The sequence below is a fragment of the Palaemon carinicauda genome, chromosome 9 (assembly GCF_036898095.1).
Source record: "Palaemon carinicauda isolate YSFRI2023 chromosome 9, ASM3689809v2, whole genome shotgun sequence".
Taxonomy (NCBI): Eukaryota; Metazoa; Arthropoda; class Malacostraca; order Decapoda; family Palaemonidae; genus Palaemon; species Palaemon carinicauda.
In genome coordinates this window covers 160,930,570-160,952,777 of record NC_090733.1, presented here as the reverse complement: position 1 = coordinate 160,952,777, position 22,208 = coordinate 160,930,570, and the positions used below count along the sequence as shown (strand labels likewise).

The 22,208-nt window shown below is 41.3% G+C and overlaps 1 protein-coding gene across 3 annotated transcripts in view; it reads right to left on the bottom strand.

Moving 5' to 3' along the window:
• LOC137647318 (uncharacterized) overlaps positions 1–22,208 on the bottom strand; it is a 54,574-nt gene that overhangs the window by 15,264 nt on the left and 17,102 nt on the right. For all 3 annotated transcript variants that reach the window (XM_068380715.1, XM_068380717.1, XM_068380716.1), the window contains exons 2-7: positions 18,672–19,091; positions 14,822–17,649; positions 6,719–7,764; positions 6,178–6,316; positions 3,285–3,404; positions 2,353–2,816 (exon numbers count right to left, since the gene is read on the bottom strand). In XM_068380715.1, coding sequence (XP_068236816.1) covers positions 2,353–2,816; positions 3,285–3,404; positions 6,178–6,316; positions 6,719–7,764; positions 14,822–17,649; positions 18,672–19,091 — 5,017 coding nt within the window. The remainder of the gene's footprint in view (positions 1–2,352; positions 2,817–3,284; positions 3,405–6,177; positions 6,317–6,718; positions 7,765–14,821; positions 17,650–18,671; positions 19,092–22,208) is intronic.

Sequence of the window (22,208 nt, the reverse complement as noted above, 5' to 3'; positions counted from 1 at the left end):
TGTCTGGCCAATGTCCATTCATGTCTCCTACCAACATTATGAGGTGGACATGTTTACTTCATAGTTAGGGCCCAAATAAATCAAATAATCGTTGGGAATATTGAAAACTGTACCTTCTGGATCTTAATAAACCTATTCACTGTTGATAATAAGAGTCCCTCTTAAATCAGGAATAATTACAGTAACCAATTGTGATTAGCTAATTGCGTTGGTATTATCAAAAAGGATGAGATTAACAATCCCAATAAGACAAACTTGACTATTGCAGAGATAGCCAGGTAATAATACTTTTGACATCTGGCATCACCATGAATTCAAGATTGCCGGATTAGTAATAATACAGATCCATACAGCTATTGCGTCACTTCCTTTAATTGAACCATAAAGACATTAATCAACACCCCCCCTTCCATCATCCTTCGTCAACTGAAAATAAACCTAACCTAAGTAAATCCATGCACTTCTTTTGGTTTCCTGACAGCTCAGCTCAAAGAATGTTTATGCCCGAGTACAACTTCCTTCACTCCATCCATCCACCCAAACCTTGGCCTTCCTCTTGTACTTCTCCCATCAACTCTTGCATTCATAACCTTCTTTGGCTGTCTGCTAAAGAATGCAAGAGTTGAAGGGAGAATTACAAGAGGAAGGCCAAGGTTTGAGTGGATGGATGGAGTGAAGGAAGCTCTGGGTGATAGGAGGATAGACGTGAGAGAGGCAAGAGAGCGTGCTAGAAATAGGAATGAAAGGTGAGCGATTGTGACGCAGTTCAGGTAAGCCCTGCTGCTGCCTCCGATGCCTTAGATGACCGCGGAGGTAGCAGCAGTAGGGGATTCAGCATTATGAAGCTTCATCTGTGGTGGATAACGGGAGAGGGTGGGCTGTGGCACCCTAACAGTACCAGCTGAACTCTGTTGAGTCCCTTGTTAGGCTGGGAGGAACGTAGAGTGTAGAGGTCCCCTTTTTGTTTTTGTTTCATTTGTTGATGTCGGCTACCCCCCAAAATTGGGGGAAGTGCCTTGGTATATGTATGATGTACATCAACATAAAGCAATTTAAACCGTAGGCTAAATTTGAAAAAAAAATATTAACCAAGACTCACTATCAGGCATTGTAAAAAAAAAAAACCCAATCCATAAATTACACTTGACAGAACTAGATTACAGACCTAAACCTTGGAAATTGGTGTATCACAATATCCACTTATGCATATATAAATTTAGTCTCTCTCTATATCTCTTATGCATGCATAACTTCAGGTATATTTGGGATTAATATGCTGCTGTGTAAAAGGCTACAACAGGGAATCCAACACGACAAACACAAAAGAAATACTATCTCTCAATTTAGAAGAACTGTGCAAACATGAAGTGAAATGTTTTAACAGAAGATCAGCACCATTTAGGAAAATCTGACACTAATCATGTTAGTCGACAGGCTAAAACTCAACACAAAAGTCACAGCAAATGTACCACGAAAAACTGAGAATCAATTTCTTTTATACCATAGAAAAATTTACTAAATTAACTTTTGATTGATAGATATTTAGTTTCACTTTTCCAAGTTTCTATCATGTGGGAAAAGGAAGAGGGGAAATCAAACACCACATGTTACAAGGTGGAAGATATGTACAACCAGCCATTACATGTATAATGTGATTATAAGCCCGTGTAAGTTGTATCAAAGCAGGAACTCCAATAATCAGGAAAAATCAATAATCCAGTAAGGATCTGGAACCAAAGGAATTGGACTATCGAAGGTGGTCCCATACTTCTAAAAATTCCTGGAAATACAAAAAGGCAGATCACAACATAGACTACTAATACTTAATACTAATAACCTTAGCTAAAAACAACAGGATTTCAATAGAAGAACGAGAAAGCCCTCAAAAACTGCAAGGGAATAGAAGAACCCAACTGAAAACTGAGTATACAACTAGAAAAAGACGAGCAGTTGTACTATTGAAGTACACGTAGTTAAAAAAAAAAGGCTGCACAACATGATTAAAGAAGGGAACAACCAGCACCTGAAAAATCAAATTCCTAACGTAGAACACCGAAGCAAAGTGCAGCTTTAATGAAGTAAAAATATCCTGCTTTCTAGGAACACTAATTTAAAAATAAAAAAAAAATAAAAAAAATAAAAGACCGACATCTATTCAAGAAAATTTCAGCAATAATCATTCTGAAACAATGCTTTTTATAAGACTCTATAATATGTAAATGAAGAGATTTTGATTTTTTAAGAACTACTCCAATAACAGGACACTAATTTTAAACATAGTGATATTTGTGCATTCACTTTCAAAGTAACCCTAGTAATCTAAGAATTGTAAACTAGAAGAATAAGTCTTACTGTGCAATAACAGAGGATCTATTTTCCGCTTCCTTGGTTCCTGAACTTCTCTCCCCCTTGTCTGTCTTGCTCATAACTTCAGTAATAATTGGTTGTTTAGGGTCAATTCCTTCTTTGTTTTTTGTTAGCTTCTTTATAGCAGGTCCGACAGTGGAGGTTGCCTTACGCTTTACAGCGCCAGGTGATGAGGTAGAAAGCTTGGGGAAGGCCTGAGAAGAGCTTACATCCTGCAAAGAGGTTTTAATGGTAGTTTTATGTTTACCTATAGGAATACCCGTTACACCTGCGGCACCTTTTCCCTTTCCTTGGAGTTTTGTTGATGCTGTGGCTGCCTGAAGATTGGCTTTGCTTTTGTTGCACACATCACGCATCTGTTGCCTCAGTGAGCTCAGGCTGTTTGCTAATGTCTGTTTGCTTTTGGAAAAATCGAAAATTCTTGGTAGAGAGCTGTCAATGCCTTTTACCTGAAAATAGACATTATTTCAAAACATCAAACTTCAAATGTTACAATGAAATAAATAAATCTAAAAAGAGATAGATAACCCTGTTTCATTGTAATTCAAGTTTACAACATTATGATGATAGAAATCAAAATGAAAAAAAATAATAAGCATAACTACTAAATTTCATCCTTGAAATATTACTTTCAATAATCCTAATCATAAAAACTTTCAACATGAATACCGTACCAATCTATCATTAAACTAATCTTTCATGACCCTCAATATTCTTTCTGTACTTCCTTGTAAAAAAAAAAAATTATTCTGAGTGTGTTTTCACCATGTAAAAAAACCTTTCTGCCACTTATTTAATAATCACAATCATATAAGCCATTAAAGAAGATTCCTTATGCATGTGTAGCATATGATGACCAAACCATAGAAATTGGCACAATTCACACAAATGAATTCTCAATGATAAACATTACTTACCTCCTTTCCAAGTGCTTCACCTTTGGCCTCCAACTCTTTGATAAACTTGCAGTCTTCAGTCATCTGAAACTGAAGTTTCCTAACTTTTTCCATCTTATTCCTGAGATTCCTTGATTGTGCCTGCAAAAAGAAGCTCTTTGAAAACCTCAAAGTACATAATATTCTCAGGGCGAAAATAATTACAGCTTTCTGGTCAAACAAAAAAATGCATTCCCAAATAATGGAGCCAATAGCAAGGTGAAAGTTCATCTGATATCTGAACTAAGAGCGAATAAGATAAATTTGAAATAATCTTTATTTTTCCTAACGATACAAACTATAACACTCTTTACACTAGATATATTTTGGCAACAGCTGAAACTATCCGTAGGACTCTTAACCCCTTCACTACGATGCAGCGGATCTGCTCTTAGGCTATTTATGAGATTTGTCACCACTGGATATACATGCTCACTTACTCTATAATAACCTGCATTCCATTGTTTATTTGAGAATAAACTTTTCAAACGTTTGCTTTACTTTCTATTGTAATTCATTCTAAACAACCAAAATATTTTTTTTTCCCTTTCATTGTGGAGTGATTATGGAGTAATTTTTAGCTAAGACTGGCTTATTGGCTTACTCCGACAGTCATGACAAACCAAAACAGTAAAATGGCAGTATCTTCACTCCTTTGGTTCAGCAAATAAAATAATCATCTGCATTTTCTCTAAAACTACTCAAACAATCATGAAGTAGATAAATAGAGTCAAGTTTCTACATAGAATTTGGTAACAAAACCTTCTGGGCATTTCTTTTAAAGTCTAATGTAAATAAACAAGATAGTATCGACACAAACAAAGTTTGTGTGTACGGCCATGTGCACGTTTCTCTTTAAATGATAACATACTTAACAGTATCAGGCTGTATACAGTAATATAAGGTGATAAAGTAAGTCAAACATCATTTGTAGTAACACCGATTACAAATGAAAGGGCTTTTTGTCAACTTCAGAAAATTGTAGGCATTGTATACCCTACGCCAAAATTTAACTCTAAGGGTACTAGTAAGATAACGATTTATGAACAATTCAAACTACGAACAGTCTCTCGGTTCCCATTGTGTTTGTTGGTTGAAGACTGTGTATATACAAACCGTCCCGCTCTTTACAGTGGAGACACTCTAAGGTGGGTGGAAATCCCAAAACCAACTGGATGGTAACTGCCCAGGGGTGGGACTCTGCTTTGAACTAGCTGTTTAGAGGCAACCTGTCACCTTGCCAACTTTGAAAGAGTTAACGGCCTGAGCAATTTGTGCGAAAGTGTTAGAACTAAGCATTGTGACTTGCTTAAGTAAGCGTAATATTGGAGCTAAACTCACACTTCCTAAACATTGCCCGATTCCACCTAGCAGAGAGATTATCATCATTATTACTAGTCAAATTACAACCCTAGTTGGAAAAGCAGGATGCTATAAGAAAAATAGCCCACTGATGAAAGGAAACAAGGAAATAAATAAAATTTGAGAAGTAATAAACAATTAAAATATTTTAATAATACTGTAGTAACATTAAAATGCATCTTTCACATATAAACTACAAAAACTTAAACAAAAAGAAGAAGAGAGGAACACCAACAAAATAGAATAGTGTGCCTGAGTGTACCCTTAAGCAAAAGAACTTTAACCCAAGGCGGTGGAAGACCACGGTACACAGGCTATGGCACTACCCAAGACTAGAGAACAATGGCTTGATTTTGGAGTGTCCTTTGTTTATCCCATTGTACAGGAACTCAACATCGCTGGGTGTAGGGTTAGAGAAGGGAGTGTGTGAGTGAATGGGACACAGTGTCCCATTCTAGGGACGGTGACCAACTGGTACAATACCATGAAGCCTCCACCTCTGTCAGCTGCTCTGTAGGCATCCCACTACCAGAAGACTGGTAGAAGGATGGGGCCCTAGCAGGTCTAACCTCCCAAGCCCTCTGCTAACTCGCTTAAAAGTTTTGCTGCTAGTTTCAGCCGTCACCAAAATACATCTTCACTCTAAAGAGCAGAAGAGTTTATAAATAGTGGCAGAACAAGTACTATGATAAGTTTAAATTAAGAAATCCGGGTCGTTACCATAACTGAAAAATGGCATACCATAGTAATAAAAAGTTATGGTAGCACAAGACTGGGTTTGGGTTACCTTTTGATAACCATACTACACTTATTTCATCCTTTATTCAGTGTTGATGTACATTCTTCTTCTTTGTCTACATCTTGATGTAGACCTGTTGATGAACATAATTTCTCAAATTTTGCTGTCGATTCTCAGCTATCAAGTTTTAATTCGATTCATCAACACTTGGTAGAATATTTTCTCATACTGTGTTAATTTGAGGATTTATACCAGATACCTCTTATTTTCATCCAGCTACATATTTAGTAGAGTATATACTATTTCATAAGCTTACCAAACCCCGTTGCCTCTCACAGGGCCAGCCTAAAATATTTCCTCTTATAGGAGAAGTGATAATTAAACTAAGGAAGTTGAAAAAGTTGGGCAGCTAAGGGGAAAAAGAACTATTCTACCGCAAATTTTTTTTTTTTGCAATATTGGGGGAGGGTTACCTTGTATAATCTAAAATAAAATACAATCTTAATTTGCTCTGCACTTTCAAACTTTCTAATTGCATTACAGACGTATTATAACTCCTTTCAGAATATGTCTTTTTCTTTTTTGCAAATTTCTAAATGAGAAGACATTAAAAAGAATGTGATAACCAGGCAAAATCTATAAGACTTGTCTTTACAGTTAAAAGTTACGGATGCTTACTTGAAAATATCTAAACACAAAATGACAGAATACCAAACCTAGAAAACAATTCTACACAAACATTACAAAAACTAAAGAATACATATTTGACTTTACCTCAAATTGTCCTTCCATTGCTGAGAGTTGAGACCGAAGCTTAACAATCATTTCTTTAGTGGATTTCCTTTTGTTTTCTTCTTCAGCAGCTTGCTGAACTAGTAATGTCAACTGCAGTATGACCTCATTTGTATGACCCCTATTGAAAGAAAATATAGTGTACAGTGTACAATACTCCATGAACATATAATCACCTAACTAGTAAAACCTATTAGGACAAAGTCCATACTCATGTTAATCTATTTCTATCTGATTAAGTTTTAGATAACCTTCTAATGAAATAATTTTAAATAAATACTTATAGCAAACTACATGGCTGACCATTAGAGAATATACCATTACTGATTTACAATTATGAGATTTCCAGCATGCTCTTCAACATCACAGTATTAGTAAATTAATGGGTTCACTTTTTCATCTACAGTGAATATCATCCAAACCAGGAGAAAAAGTCTGTTGGGGAAACTTAACAAGAAATCTATCACATAAACTAGACAAAACTAACATTGTAAGTTCTATAACGACTAAGTGGATACCCTACCTTTTTCTTACATATTCATTTTTGAGGTTATTCCACATCTCTAACTTCTGCTTATCTTGCTCAATGGCTTTCTTTGAAATTAATGAAGACTTCTTGTTGTTGGTATTCACAGACAAGGCTCCTCCTTTATTAGTTCCTTGAATATTTACTTTGGACGATGTAGCCTTATTTATTAATGGACTTCTCGTGTTGATAGTCCCACTTTTTACACCCTCAGGAACATTTCCTTGAATGACTGGCTCATTACAAGACACTATCATTTTTTTTTCTGATTTTTCACTGCCTTCCTTTTGGCTATCAATCTCATTTCCATCCGAAGGACCTCCATTGTTAACCTCGGGTTTTTCTTCCGCTTTCAATACTTTAACTGGATGGTTTGAGGAGCTTTTAGTTTCCAAAGACCTTTTCCTTGAACTTCCAAGCTCAGTTTCACTTTTGGATTCTACAGGAGTGTCCTTGATCTCAACCAAACCCTTATTTCTTTCAACAGGTTGAGAATTCGCAGATCCAACCTTATCATTGCATTCTTTGTCTAGCTTTACAAAACCAGTCTGCTGCGGTGTCTTTTTGGGAATACTTTTCAACACCATCAATCTCAATGCTTCCTCATCATCTTCATCTTCACTTACATGTGGAGGTCTGTCACAAACAGACTGGTTGGTGTCATCTTCTGAAACTGAAACAGCAGTTGCCATTACATTACTATCAGCATTAATGTTAGGAATCTGGACCTGAATCACAGCCTTATCGTGGAAATTGACTGCTCTTTCTTTACCAGAATTGTCATCACTGGTATTTTTTGGACTTGCTGCAATGCTTTGACTTTTTTCACAACTGATAATACTGTCTTGCAGCGGAATACTTAGGCCGTCTTGACCAACAGAAACTTGAGTGTCAGAACCAACTTCTACGTCCTTCAACATTTTACTATCAGTTGCCTTCTTAAACTGCTGCTGTCGTTCAAGCTGTAACCTTTCTTTTTCCATAAGCTGTTTCTTAAGCCTATGGTACTCCTCCTGTTTTGTTCGGCTCAGATGGCGTACAGCCTGTGGAAAGAAAAATACTACACTGTAGACGTAAAAAATGTTATTTTCCTTAGTAAAATAAATTTTTGAATATACTTACCCGATGATCATGTAGCTGTCAACTCTGTTGCCCGACAGAAAAATCTAAGGTCGGGATACGCCAGCGATCGCTATACAGGTGGGGGTGTACAACAACAGCGCCATCTGTCGAGTAGGTACTCAGGTACTTCTTGTCAACAAGAACTCAATTTTCTCCTCGGTCCACTGGTTCTCTATGGGGAGGAAGGGAGGGTCCTTAAATTCATGATCATCGGGTAAGTATATTCAAAAATTTATTTTTCTAAGGAAAATAACATTTTTCAATATTAATCTTACCCGATGATCATGTAGCTGATTCACACCCAGGGGGGTGGGTGGAGACCAGCATACATGTTAACATTAGAAGCTAAGTATCCCGTATTTCATTTTAGCAGTTATTCAAAATAACAAACATAAAATAAATAAGTACCTGGTAAGGAAGTCGACTTGAACCATTACTCTGCCTTTTTAAGTACGTCTTCCTTACTGAGCCTAGCGATCCCCTTAGGATGCTGAGCGACTCCTAGGTGCTGAAGTATGAAGGGCTGAACCCATACTAAAGGACCTCATCACAACCTCTAATCTAGGCACTTCTCAAGAAAGAATTTGACCACCCGCCAAATCAACCAGGATGCGGAAGGCTTCTTAGCCTTCCGTACAACCCAAAAACAACAATAAAAAGCATTTCAAGAGAAAGATTAAAAAAGGTTATGGGATTATGGGAATGTAGTGGTTGAGCCCTCACTTACTACTGCACTCGCTGCTACGAATGGTCCCAGGGTGTAGCAGTTCTCGTAAAGAGACTGGACATCTTTAAGGTAAAATGATGCGAACACTGACTTGCTTCTCCAATAGGTTGCATCCATTACACTCTGCAGAGAACGGTTCTGTTTGAAGGCCACTGAAGTAGCGACAGCTCTAACTTCATGTGTCCTTACCTTCAGCAAAGCATGGTCTTCTTCCTTCAGATGAGAATGGGCCTCTCTAATCAAAAGCCTGATGTAATAAGAAACTGCGTTCTTAGACATCGGTAAAGCAGGTTTCTTGATAGAACACCATAAGGCTTCTGATTGTCCTCGTAATGGCTTTGTACGTCTTAAATAGTACTTAAGAGCTCTTACTGGGCAAAGTACTCTCTCTTGTTCGTTACCAACCAAGTTGGACAGGCTTGGGATCTCGAACGACTTGGGCCAAGGACGAGAAGGAAGCTCGTTTTTAGCTAAAAAGCCAAGCTGCAAGGAACATGTAGCCGTTTCAGATGTAAAACCTATGTTCCTGCTGAAGGCGTGAATCTCACTGACTCTTTTAGCTGTTGCTAAGCAAACGAGGAAAAGAGCCTTTAATGTGAGATCCTTAAAAGAGGCTGATTGAAGCGGTTCGAACCTTGCTGACATCAGGAACCTTAAAACCACGTCTAGGTTCCAGCCTGGTGTGGATAACCGACGCTCCTTTGAGGTCTCAAAAGACTTAAGGAGGTCCTGTAGATCTTTGTTGGTGGAAAGATCTAAGCCTCTGTGGCGGAAGACTGCTGCCAACATGCTTCTGTAACCTTTGATCGTAGGAGCTGATAGGGATCTTACATTCCTTAGATGTAAAAGGAAGTCAGCTATCTGCGTTACAGAGGTACTGGTTGAGGAAACTGCATTCGCCTTGCACCAGCTTCGGAAGACTTCCCATTTTGACTGGTAGACCTTGAGAGTGGATGTCCTCCTTGCTCTGGCAATCGCTCTGGCTGCCTCCTTCGAAAAGCCTCTAGCTCTTGAGAGTCTTTCGATAGTCTGAAGGCAGTCAGACGAAGAGCGTGGAGGCTTGGGTGTACCTTCTTTACGTGCGGCTGACGCAGAAGGTCCACTCTTAGAGGAAGAGTCCTGGGAACGTCCACTAGCCATTGCAGTACCTCGGTGAACCATTCTCTCGCGGGCCAGAGGGGAGCAACCAACGTCAACCATGTCCCTTCATGAGAGGCGAACTTCTGCAGTACCTTGTTGACAATCTTGAACGGAGGGAACGCATACAGGTCTAGATGGGACCAATCCAGAAGAAAGGCATCTACGTGAACTGCTGCTGGGTCCGGAATCGGTGAACAATAAATCGGGAGCCTCTTGGTCATCGAGGTAGCGAATAGATCTATGGTGGGCTGACCCCACAGGGCCCATAGCTTGCTGCAAACATTCTTGTGAAGGGTCCACTCTGTGGGGATGACCTGACCCTTCCGGCTGAGGCGATCTGCCATGACATTCATGTCGCCTTGAATGAACCTCGTTACCAGCGAAATCTTTCGATCTCTTGACCAGGTGAGGAGGTCCCTTGCGATCTCGAATAACTTCCTCGAATGAGTCCCTCCTTGCTTGGAGATGTACGCCAAGGCTGTAGTGTTGTCGGAGTTCACCTCCACCACCTTGCCTAGAAGGAGGGACTTGAAGTTTCTCAAGGCCAGATGAACTGCCAATAGCTCCTTGCAGTTGATGTGAAGTGTTCTTTGCTCCTGATTCCACGTGCCCGAGCATTCCCGTCCGTCCAGTGTCGCACCCCAGCCCGTGTCCGATGCGTCCGAGAAGAGAAGGTGGTCGGGGGTCTGAACAGCCAATGGTAGACCTTCCTTGAGAAGAATGCTGTTCTTCCACCACGTCAGTGCAGACCTCATCTCTTCGGATATAGGAACTGAGACCGCTTCTAGCGTCATGTCCTTTCTCCAGTGAGCAGCTAGATGATACTGAAGGGGGCGGAGGTGGAGTCTCCCTAACTCGATGAACTGGGCCAGCGATGAAAGTGTCCCTGTTAGACTCATCCACTGCCTGACTGAACATCGGTTCCTTCTCAGCATGCTCTGGATGCATTCTTGGGCTTGACTGATCCTGGGGGCCGACGGAAAAGCCCGAAAAGCTTGACTCTGAATCTCCATACCTAGATAGACAATGGTTTGGGATGGGACGAGTTGGGACTTCTCTATATTGACCAGGAGACCCAATTCCTTGGTCAGATCCATAGTCCATCTGAGATTCTCCAGACAGCGACGACTTGACGGAGCTCTTAAAAGCCAGTCGTCCAAATAGAGGGAGGCGCTGATGTCTGCCAAGTGAAGGAATTTGGCAATATTCCTCATCAGTTTGGTAAACACAAGAGGTGCCGTGCTTAGGCCAAAGCACAGGGCTTGGAACTGGTACACGACCTTTCCAAAGACGAACCTTAGGAAAGGTTGGGAGTCTGGATGGACGGGGACATGAAAGTACGCGTCTTTTAGGTCCAACGAGACCATCCAGTCTTCCTTCCTGACCGATGCTAGCACCGACTTCGTCGTCTCCATTGTGAACGTCTGCTTGGTGACAAAAGCATTGAGAGCACTGACGTCCAGCACCGGTCTCCACCCTCCTGTCTTCTTCGCTACCAGGAAGAGACGGTTGTAGAAGCCCGGGGATTGATGGTCCCGGACTATGACTACCGCTCCCTTTTGTAGCAAGAGAGACACCTCTTGTTGCAAAGCTAGCCTCTTGTCCTCCTCTTTGTAGTTGGGAGAGAGGTTGATGGGAGTAGTTGCTAGAGGGGGACTGCGCCAGAACGGAATCCTGTACCCCTCCCTTAGCAACTTCACAGACTGAGCGTCTGCACCTCTGCTCTCCCAAGCCTGCAAGTAGTTCTTGAGCCTGGCTCCCACTGCTGTCTGGAGAGGTAGGCAGTCAGATTCTGCCTTTTGAGGACTTGGAACCCTTCTTCGTTTTGCCACGATGACTGTCGGCACGGGTACCTCCTCTGCTGGAGGTTCTGCCACGAAAGGGCGGGATGAACCTAGACGCTGGTGTGTCCATCCTAGGTCTAGGCACGGAAGGTAAAGCTTTGACCTTACGTGCGGAAGACGCCACCAGGTCATGGGTATCCTTCTGGATCAACGAGGCAGCAATCCCCTTGATCAGCTCTTCCGGAAAGAGACACTTGGAAAGCGGAGCAAACATCAACTCCGACTTCTGGCATGGTGTGATCCCCGCAGACAAGAAGGAGCAAAGATGATCTCTCTTCTTAAGCACTCCAGACACGTACCAAGCCGCAAGCTCACCAGACCCATCCCGAATGGCTTTGTCCATGCTAGACATGATAAGCATGGCAGAGTCCTTATCCGAAGGGTTAGTCTTTCTGCTTAACGCTCCCAAACACCAGTCGAGGAAGTTGAAGATCTCAAAAGCACGAAAAACTCCCTTCAACAGATGGTCCATGTCAGAAAAGGACCAGCAAATCTTAGATCGTCTCATAGCCAGCCTGCGGGGAGAGTCAACCAGACTTGAGAAGTCGCCCTGGGCAGAGGCAGGAACTCTGTCGCCCTGGGCAGAGGCAGGAACTCCCAAGCCGGGTTCCTCTCCCGTGGCATACCAGACGCTAGATTTGGAAGCAAGCTTGGTAGGAGGAAAGATGAAGGCAGTCTTCCCCAGTTGCTTCTTGGACTGCAACCACTCTCCCAGTACCCTCAAAGCTCTCTTGGATGAGCGCGCGAGTACGAGTTTCGTGAAGGCAGGAGCTGCTGACTGCATGCCTAAAGCGAACTCGGAGGGAGGTGAGCGCGGGGTTGCAGACACAAACTGTTCCGGATACAGATCCCTAAACAGTGCAAGGACTTTCCTAAAGTCTAAGGAGGGAGGCGTAGACTTGGGTTCTTCTATGTCGGAGTGCGGATCGTCCAAATGCGCAGCTTCGTCGTCATCAGATACTCCATCATCCGAAAGCTGAGGAGGAAGTGGCAAAGGAGGAGCAGAAAGCTGAACGGCTGAATCCGGCAGTACGGGTGCATGCGTAGCTGCACTGGATCCAACATCATGCCGCTGCTGAACAGTCTGCGAGCTGGCAACAACAAAAGCAGAGTGCTGGTGCGTGGGAGGGACTGCCGTGGGTTGCGGAGACTGCCGCATTGCGTCAAAACACGGCAGCTTGACAGCACCTTCCCACTGCTGATGCGGTAGCTCACGCATGTCAACGGAGGTTGCCGCATGAACATGCGTCTGGCAGGGTCGACTGCGCATCGGTGGTGGAGCTCTCACAGGTGGAGTGTGGGAGCAGGCAGCCGCAGTATCTGCTGAGCGCACAACCGTGGCAGGTTGTAGGTTAACAGGTGCAGTGTCAACCTTCTCAGCACGATACTCCTGCATGAAGGAAGCAAGCTGAGACTGCATAGTCTGCAGCATGGACCACTTAGGGTCTACCGTGGTTGGTGCGGCAACAGACGGAGTGATCGCCTGCTGCGGAACCACTCTACCTCTCTTGGGAGGTGTGCAGTCTTCGGAAGACTGCGGCGAGTCCGAACTGACCCAGTGGCTACACCTGGGCCGTTGGACTCGCTCGGAAGGGACCTTACGCTTGAGAGGTCGTGAGACCTTGGTCCAACGTTTCTTCCTAGAAACTTCTTCCACAGACGAGGAATGGATGGGCTCACTCGTCTGTTTGTGGATGGGACGATCTCTGACAGATACGTCCGCAACCACTGAGGGTACATCCGTACGCTGATCAAGGCCTGTCGAACCCTTTGGTCCTTCGACATTGCTTCTCCCCTGGGCTTGGGAGCTTGCAAGAGGTCCCGGACTGGGAGGACGACTGGCACGAACGGATGCACCCTCATGCGCAACACTGACACTGACACTGACACTGTTCACTGCACTTGCACTCACTACACTTCCCACTGCACTCTTCGCTTTCAACTCTTTGACATCGGCCAAAAGTTGATTCCGGTCATTAGCTAATGACTCCACTCTGTCACCAAGAGCCTGAATGGCACGCATCATGTCCGCCATGGAGGGTTGAGCACTAGTAGCAGGGTCGGGAGTCACCATTACAGGGGAAGGAATAGGTTGAGGGGCATGGGGAGAGGAAAAATCAAACGAGCGAGAAGAACTCCTCCTGATCCTATCCTTCTCTAGCCTACGTGCATTCTTTAGGAATTCATTAAAATCGAATTCCGAAAGCCCCGCGCATTCCTCACATCGATCTTCCAATTGACAGGATTTACCCCTACAATTGGAACAAACGGTGTGAGGATCTATAGAGGCCTTCGGAAGACGCCTAGAACAGTCCCTAGCGCTACACTGCCTGTACTTAGGGACTTGAGAATGGTCAGACATCTTGAATTCTTGAATCAGCCAAAGGGGGGAATCCAAAAACTAGCAAAGTTCATCAACAATTAATCCAAATCTAATCAAAAAGCTTGATAAGCTAATGATAATAGTTCCTGAATAGCGAAAGCTAAAGTCTAGAGCGAATACATCACCAAAAGCGTGAAAACAACTCCAGAAACAACAGCGTATCCAAGTAGGTCTTGCCGGTGGCACGACAGAGGAATAATTGAGTTCTTGTTGACAAGAAGTACCTGAGTACCTACTCGACAGATGGCGCTGTTGTTGTACACCCCCACCTGTATAGCGATCGCTGGCGTATCCCGACCTTAGATTTTTCTGTCGGGCAACAGAGTTGACAGCTACATGATCATCGGGTAAGATTAATATTGAAAAATATATAGCTAGATAGAATTTTAAGTAACTATTTCCAATAAACTTGATATATAAAGTTCATGCATGGGGATATAAATGTGAATTTTCTAATAATTTTTCAAATTTGTTACTTTGTACAGTGAGTAAACTGTCATCAACTAATAATGAATGAATAGGTAATATGACTGTGCTAATGTCAAATGAGCTAAGCAACTAACTTTTTTATGAGTTTTTTTTTTTTTTTTTTACACCTCTGAGAATCCAATAACACACTTTAGCCTCATCCTTTCATGTAGCTCTAAGTGCTATATACAAAATTTATTCAGCTTTCTAATGCAATTTTCAGTTTCTATATTCATTCCTTTATTAGTTATACTACAAAAATTTAACTTGGGTAGTCTGATGCAAGATGTCATTGCTCACCATTAAAAATTTTGCCCCTGGCCTAAAGTCATTATCCTCACAGCAATTTTGTCTTGGCCAGCATCACCCGAGAATTTAAAGATACTAAAAACTACAACAGACAAATGTTTACTTACAAGAGGAGTTGATGTTTGTCCCGACGATTCGCTAGCTACAGCATCTAGTCTTGACTTGTTCTTTGATGTATCGCCTGACGTCTTGGCTCTCATGCACTTCAGAAGGGAATCCAAACTAGAACTGAATGTGTCTTTTTTTCCCCCTCCACTGCTTGTACCAGGAGAATCCTTAGTCTTGCTGCACCCAGCTTTTACTTTAGGTTCTTCTTCTGCATCATCATAATCATCATCAGATGATGATGTGTCTCCCATATTGATGATGACTGGCTTAATGGGAGGAAATTTTATTTTGAGAGTATCTTTTCTCAAATTCAAATCGTAAGGTAAGGTGAAATCATAACGACTATGTTTTGGATCCAAACCATAACCACCAATATCAGAGAGGTGACGGGAATCCAATCTGAGTGTGTGGGTGGGGCTCCCCTCTTTTCCCACTTTGGTGCGCTGCAAAGCGATCCTTCGAGATAATGCATACCCTGACACGGATCTGATTTTGGGAGATGATTCTGCAGAGGATGGATAACTACATGGGGAGGAGTTTTCATACAGGTCTAACTTCTTACCAATACTTCCTACAAGAGGACTATTATCCCTAGTAGCAACGTTGCATTCTGTTCCAGAAGCAGATGCGCCTCCTACATTAGCACTCATTAGGTTCTCTTCTTTCTGCAACTTCTTCTTTGAAAGATCAATGAGGAGCTGAGCTCGTAAAAGATCCTCATCATCATCATCAGGATGTGAAGAATTAGATTTTATATTTACGTCCTCTTTGCTTGCATCGCCAAGTGTGGCCTTGATGTGCTCAATGAGCAGTTTTTCTTTGGCTACTTTTTGTTTCTGTTTTGCCAATTTTTTCCACCTCTTTTTTCTTCTTTTTTTAGCAGCAGCTCTACTAATTTTTACTTGATCAGCAAAAGCTTTGGTTATCTTACAATCAGTATTTACTTTAATTAATGTTCTCCCATTATTTGTAATTTTAACATTTTGTAAATTCTTTTCCAAGATGTCCTGGTTGACTACTTTCTTTGAAGGAGACTTTGTCAGATTAACCTCTAGTAAATTCCTCTCTCTACTTCCAGATGAAATTTGTCCTTGTGAAGAATGATTTTGTAGTACAGCATTCATAAAGGCTTGATACTTGTGAGCAGCTTGGTCCTTTAAGGATGACTCATGATTGAAACCATCAAGGGCAGCATCTTCATCGCCCTTTTTCCAGTTATCTATGCAACCAGATGCTTTGGGAAGGTTTAAAAGGTTACTAGTCAAATCGTTTTCAATTTCTGTGCTCTGTTCTTGGCAAAATATAGACACTTCTTTTCCCCGGAGATCATTAGCTTGGTCTTCTAAAGGATCGTATGACACTAAATCAGTCTCCTTTTGAGAATTGTGCCCCCAATTAACATTTCCTTCGTTTGTGGCATCATAGATGGCTCCCTCCTGTTCTGAAGAATTGGCTGGGTTGGACTGCATGGACTGAAGATACATATTTTGATCATAACACCAATTATCTATATTGTTTATATCATTATCAGGTTGATCAGGGGGTGGAGGTGGGGGCATCATATATGCCCACTCCACAGGAATCTGAAAATTTTGTTGATATCCATCTCTGTTTGTATTTTCCTCTGCACGTCCAATTAAAATGTCATCATCCAAGGCGATATCCTCACCTACTTCTTTAAGGACCTCATCCACATCCTCAAAATTTTCATCTTCTGGAGAGCTATCACAAATTTCCATATCAATAATATCTTGGTTACTGTCGGAGAGATCTTCGACATTCTCTCTGTGCTTCTGCTCTGCTTTACCCAAGGTATTCTCCTTTATTACACTTTCTCCTCTCTGATTTTCCCTCCACTCAAACTCTCCTGCTGCATCCCTTTTAAAAATACACTCCAGCAGAGTGCCTTCCAGGGAACTAGGTGAACATGGTTTTTCCGAAAGTGCAAGATATTCAGTATCAGATATGGCGTAGGTATTAGCTGTATCACTATCTTTAGCTTCAAGGTTTGCTTTCTGAGAAGCTACCCGATTTTCTTTTCGAACGTCACTCAAGATTTTCAGAGATGATTTCAAGGCGATTAAACGAAGCTGCAACTCATCTTCATCTTCGTCATCAAGACCTGCGGTTATCATGTCCTTTAGCACTTTACTAGTTTCTCCTTCATCATCATATTCATCAACATTTATAACAGGGGGATCAACAGACTCAGCCTTTTGTGTCAATGTTTCGTTTCTTTCTTTGGCAGACTCTTTTGAAGTCTGTAATCCTGAATTATTAGGAACTTTTAGTTTACCTCTTTTAGTTTTTCTCAAAAGCATCTCCCCTAAACTGCCCGGTGGCGGCAATGCACTGTTATCACCCAAGGTTAAATCTATTTCTTCGGCCCTGTTGGAAACACTGTGAGAGACTTTCTTTGAAGTTACACCAGATTCCTTTCTTCTCTCACTCCTTCCTTTGATAGATCTTTCTCTAACTCTGCTTTTACTTTTAGCATGAGTAGACTTTGCAGGAGTCTTTAGATTTCGACTTGGAGGACGGACAGATCTCACGGGGGCTCTGCTTGGCTTAGAATGTTTCATACGACCATATATAGGAGGAGAAGACTGCCTAGTGACTTCTTTTCTAGGAGATGGACTACGTGGTCTAGTTACCTTTCTTGGGCTGGAATGGTCTTTTTCAGGTAGAGAATCACAAAATTCAGAGGATTTCTTCACTTTACTCTCACGCTTGTGATAATGTTCTTCCAAATAACTTTGAAAATGTGAAACCCCAGCAGATTGTACTTCCCTTCTGTCTGCTTGACTAACCAGCTTGTTTTCTTTTCCTAGAATGACAAAAAATTACAATAAAGCATGATGATTTTCCAAAGCCAATGCTAGAAAAAGATATGCACACAAATAATTTTGTTGCATAGAACAAAATGGTACTATTTCCATTATAAAAGAACTTTATATGAACTGAAATTGACAAAATAGAACATATAAATCAAAATTGGTAAACAGAACGTTATCATATAAACGGAAACTGAATATGCATGTGCACGAAAAAACTTTTAACGAATACTGTGGCTAAAAGGTGAAGTTTGCTAAGAAAATAAACATGGCAAATAATGCTTTAAGTACAAAACACCTACTAGGTATTATATCTAAACCCTGTTACTATGTACTGCTAGCGAGTAGTGAGGATTAACAAAATTTTCAATATGGCTATAACAGTAGTACTGCATCATTTTCATCAATTAATTCAGTACAGCAGAATTTCTTAGCTAACCCCTACAGTAATACTGATAGATCTGATGGCAGCAACATTTGCTTCCAGTCATGAATAATCATAACAAAAACGATAGAATTTATGCAATGGAGCTACTGTACCTTCAATTTCCACTGAACCTACAATGTCCTTAAAAACTTTACAACTCTTCTATAATTGTGCTCTTCCACTTGTAATGACAATGCAGTACATATAGACATTCAAGATTTCACACTGCCTAATATCTAAAGATTTTCAATATCTCCATCCCAAATCAGTGTCTCTCAGGTTATGTCACTGATATTAGAGCTAATGACTAAGATATTATATTGCTATTTAGCACTTATGCTTGAGAACTTTCATTTAGCCTTCATACCAGACTCAATTAACATACCAGTACAGTATTCATTTGTTTTTTTTTAATGCTTTTCCAATACCTATACCACTACTTCAATATCAGATTTCTAATGGTATTACTAACTTGCTTCATAACATGACAGTATGTACATATTATGAAAGATTGAATTCCCAAACATGAAACAATATGTACAATTTCTTGGAGATTTATGTAACAACAAATGACACATGAACACTGACCTCTACCTCTTGGTGGACTTATTACAAGTACATCGTTGCTACTACCACAGCTACTGGTGCTGCAGGAGCACGAGCATGTAGAACCTGACGACTTCACGCTCTCGGAACTACTGCTTGGCGACCGATGTTTACTGTGCTCTTTTACTGCAGGGGCCTTCCCCTTGTGTCTAGAAATATGCTTGTTGAGGGTTTTGCTGCTCCTCTTTGATTTACTCCCCATGTCTCTGTATGACTTCTTTTTTCTTGTGCAAGAATTCCTTCTGGCAGATTCTTGAGCGTCACAGTAATTGGTGTAATGTTCCATTACCCCCCTTGCCCAGTTGTCTTCATTCTTTTTGGGGCTCGTGAAAATTGCAGTCCGGCCCAGATCATCATAGATGACAACTTCTGATGGCTTGACAACCCTTTCAATGGTTATTTCTGAAAAATAAAATCTCCCTCAGTACAGGGGGAATAAAATATAACCAAGTACATACCACATAATGTACATAATCAACAACAAAAAAAAAAAAAAACATTCAATCATTCATAGTTATACAAAATTTCCATCAAGACATATCACTAGAATTTTTCTGTAAAAGAAATTCAACTTCCAAAGGACTGTCGTTGACAAATAAAACTACAGCAACTAAGCCCCTATATAGTTACAGTGCACCCTGAGTAACATTTTAAAAACTACAATGGTTATCTGCACTACCTAACTACAATCTAAGTTTTCTATGTTTAAAACTTCATTTCACATGATTCACAAAAACACCCAAAGCTCATTACCATATATCAGATTTATAAATATTAAATGAAAAGTATACTAAATAACAATAGCTGAATAAAAATACAGTACAGCACTGCCAAATACCAGACGTTCAAAATCCCAACAATTTCCAAGTGTCCATCTATTCACGCAAATCAAAACCAAATATTTTAAAGGTAATTTGTGATTTTCCTAACTGTACAAACCTGGCTCCTTTAATTAGAGTATGACATAAGTACAGCTGGAATCTTGGCTGTTAAAATTCATAATGAGGTGCTAGTAGTTATTGGCAGGCCTAACCCCACTACCCCTGGGGTAAGCCTCAGCCCCCTACCAGCTCACCGAGAAGCCACTTGACTTGCACCTAGAAGAAAACGTAAAGGCCGGAAGAAAACTTGAAGGACTGGTTTGTATGATTAGAAAAAATGAAAATTACTTTTAAAATTTATGAATTTGTTCCTACATGGATAAAAACCTTCGTCCTTTAATAGGAGACTTATTCTTAGGAGGGAAGAAAGTCCTATAACCAGATTGGCTGGTTTAAAATACTGGGATGTCCAACACTCAGGCCTTATGAGGATAAAAATTGTTGACTCCAATCCAATTCCCTCACCTGACTATCAGGACATCCATAGAGCTAGGATACAGTCATAGACAGGTCACGGAGGAGCTATATGCCCTGAAGGGTATTGTGTCTCTAATGTAATGTTCTACAAATGCATGGGTTCCCATTACTATCCATCATACCCCTTGTCAAGAGGATGGGGTTAAGAACTTCCACTGTAACATTGAAAGAACAGTTACTCAGTATTGCATCTTAGTTACTCAGTATGGTCTATTACCTGCATCGAGGACGACATTGACAGTTCATCCGCTGCATCTCAAGGAAGGGGAAGGATAAGAGCTAAGAAGGCCAAACATTCTTACTTTCACCTACACTGATGATGTAACTTATCTTAGAGCTGCTTCTTGTCATGTGTGCTACACCCACTGATGAGCACTTACCACATGTCTTAAAATGAAAGTGTCAAGTGAAGTTGGTGCATTCCTATAGCTAGTAGGCTGCAAAGTTCGTCTGACTTTCAAAAACTTTTGCTTTCAGGACCAGGCCCACTGAACAACTCTTCTGAAAGGCTAAAAGTTATGCCAACCCCTCACTGACTTCATGAGGGCGTACCAGATTCGTATGTCTAGCACTCAATTAATAGTTCCCCAAAGCCAGAACGAGATTGTGTTTTATATTTTCTTCCTAAGTCTCCCTGCACAAATGAACAGGTTATGCAATCATGGCCTGAATGGTCGAGTTCTCTTGAGATAGCATCTTAGTGCACTCATAGGGTATAAAAGTGACTTATCCGAAGTCAGGTACTTCCCTAAGGGAGAATATAGAAAAAAATTCAAACTTAGGTCATTCACGGCTGGGTTTTGCATTTTCTCTATGGACTAGGGAACAAAGGAAAACGATACCTTCCTCCCACCCTCCGTGTGACTGATGAAGTATAACAGTCATTGTCACTAACCCATTTTGTCAAAGCAAAAGAAAGAAGAAAACAGGTTTGGAGGGACAGGTTCGTATCCAATGCTTTATTTGGTTTGTGGGGGGGGGGGGGAGGCTTTCATAAACCTAGAATACTTCGCTACATTCCAAGAGGGAGTTCTGAGTTCTCTTGGTGGGCAAGATTGTTTAAAACTCTTACGTTATTCAACATCAACAATTCCCATGCAGAAGAAAGGTTGACTCCCTTCAACTTGAAGATCTGGTAGCCTTCTTTCTCTATGTAACACTGGGAGTCTTATCCAATGGATAGATACTATGAGTAGAAGTGGCCCTCCTATGGCACCAATCACAAAAGATGGCCTAATTGGCTTGACAGACTGACGTAGATGATCTTCGGAGGTATCAAGACACTATGCAGTTTTTTGGGGAAAAAAACCTCTGTGGAGACTCCGGATAACCTCACCAGTGAAAACACAGGTATGTCAGGGAACTGTGGTGTTAAGATGTGGTTGGCATAGAAGATCCTTATCTTGGAGAGCCTCGGCTAACAGCATTAGCAGGTACCATCCTGCATGCAGGCATTTGGGGATTACTGTACAGCGAAAAAGCATACATGTCTAGACCTTCCCAGGTATGTTGGAAGATGACTTCCAACGATGCTGCGTAATCTGGTATCAATGTGCAGTACACTGGAAGCTTGTTGTTTAGCTTCGTCACAAATATGTCATTAGGAGGCTCCTCGCCAACTTTAGAATTTGTCCCTGTCGACTTAGTTTGTTGGCTACCACATTACTTTTCCCCGGAATGAACCCAGATGACAGGTGTACTGCAATGATCTCTACCCATTTGTGGGTTGCTATCGCAGTTGCATAGGTGTTGAGACACCATACCTCCTTGTTTGCTGATGTAGGCTACTACATCATGTTGTTAATCAACGCTACCGAGTTGCCTATCAAAACACATCGGAGAAACTTAAAGCCAACCGTGCTGCCTTCTTCTCTAGAATATTGATGTGAAGGGATCACACTTTTCTTGACCAGAAGCCCCGAGATCGTATGTTTTCTTGGATAGTTCTGTGGAAATAAAAATTCTGGAATAGAGGAATCCAGCAGATTCTCTGAACAAATTTTCATCCCTTAACCACAAATTTAGATCAGACTTGGCATCCTGTTGCACCAGAACTAGGCAATGAGGAGGGTCTTTGTTGTGAGCCTTTGGTCACCAATGCAGCAATCTTTAATGTAGACAGCCATGGGGAACCAGTTTCCCCAGCAATGAGAAGTGACCT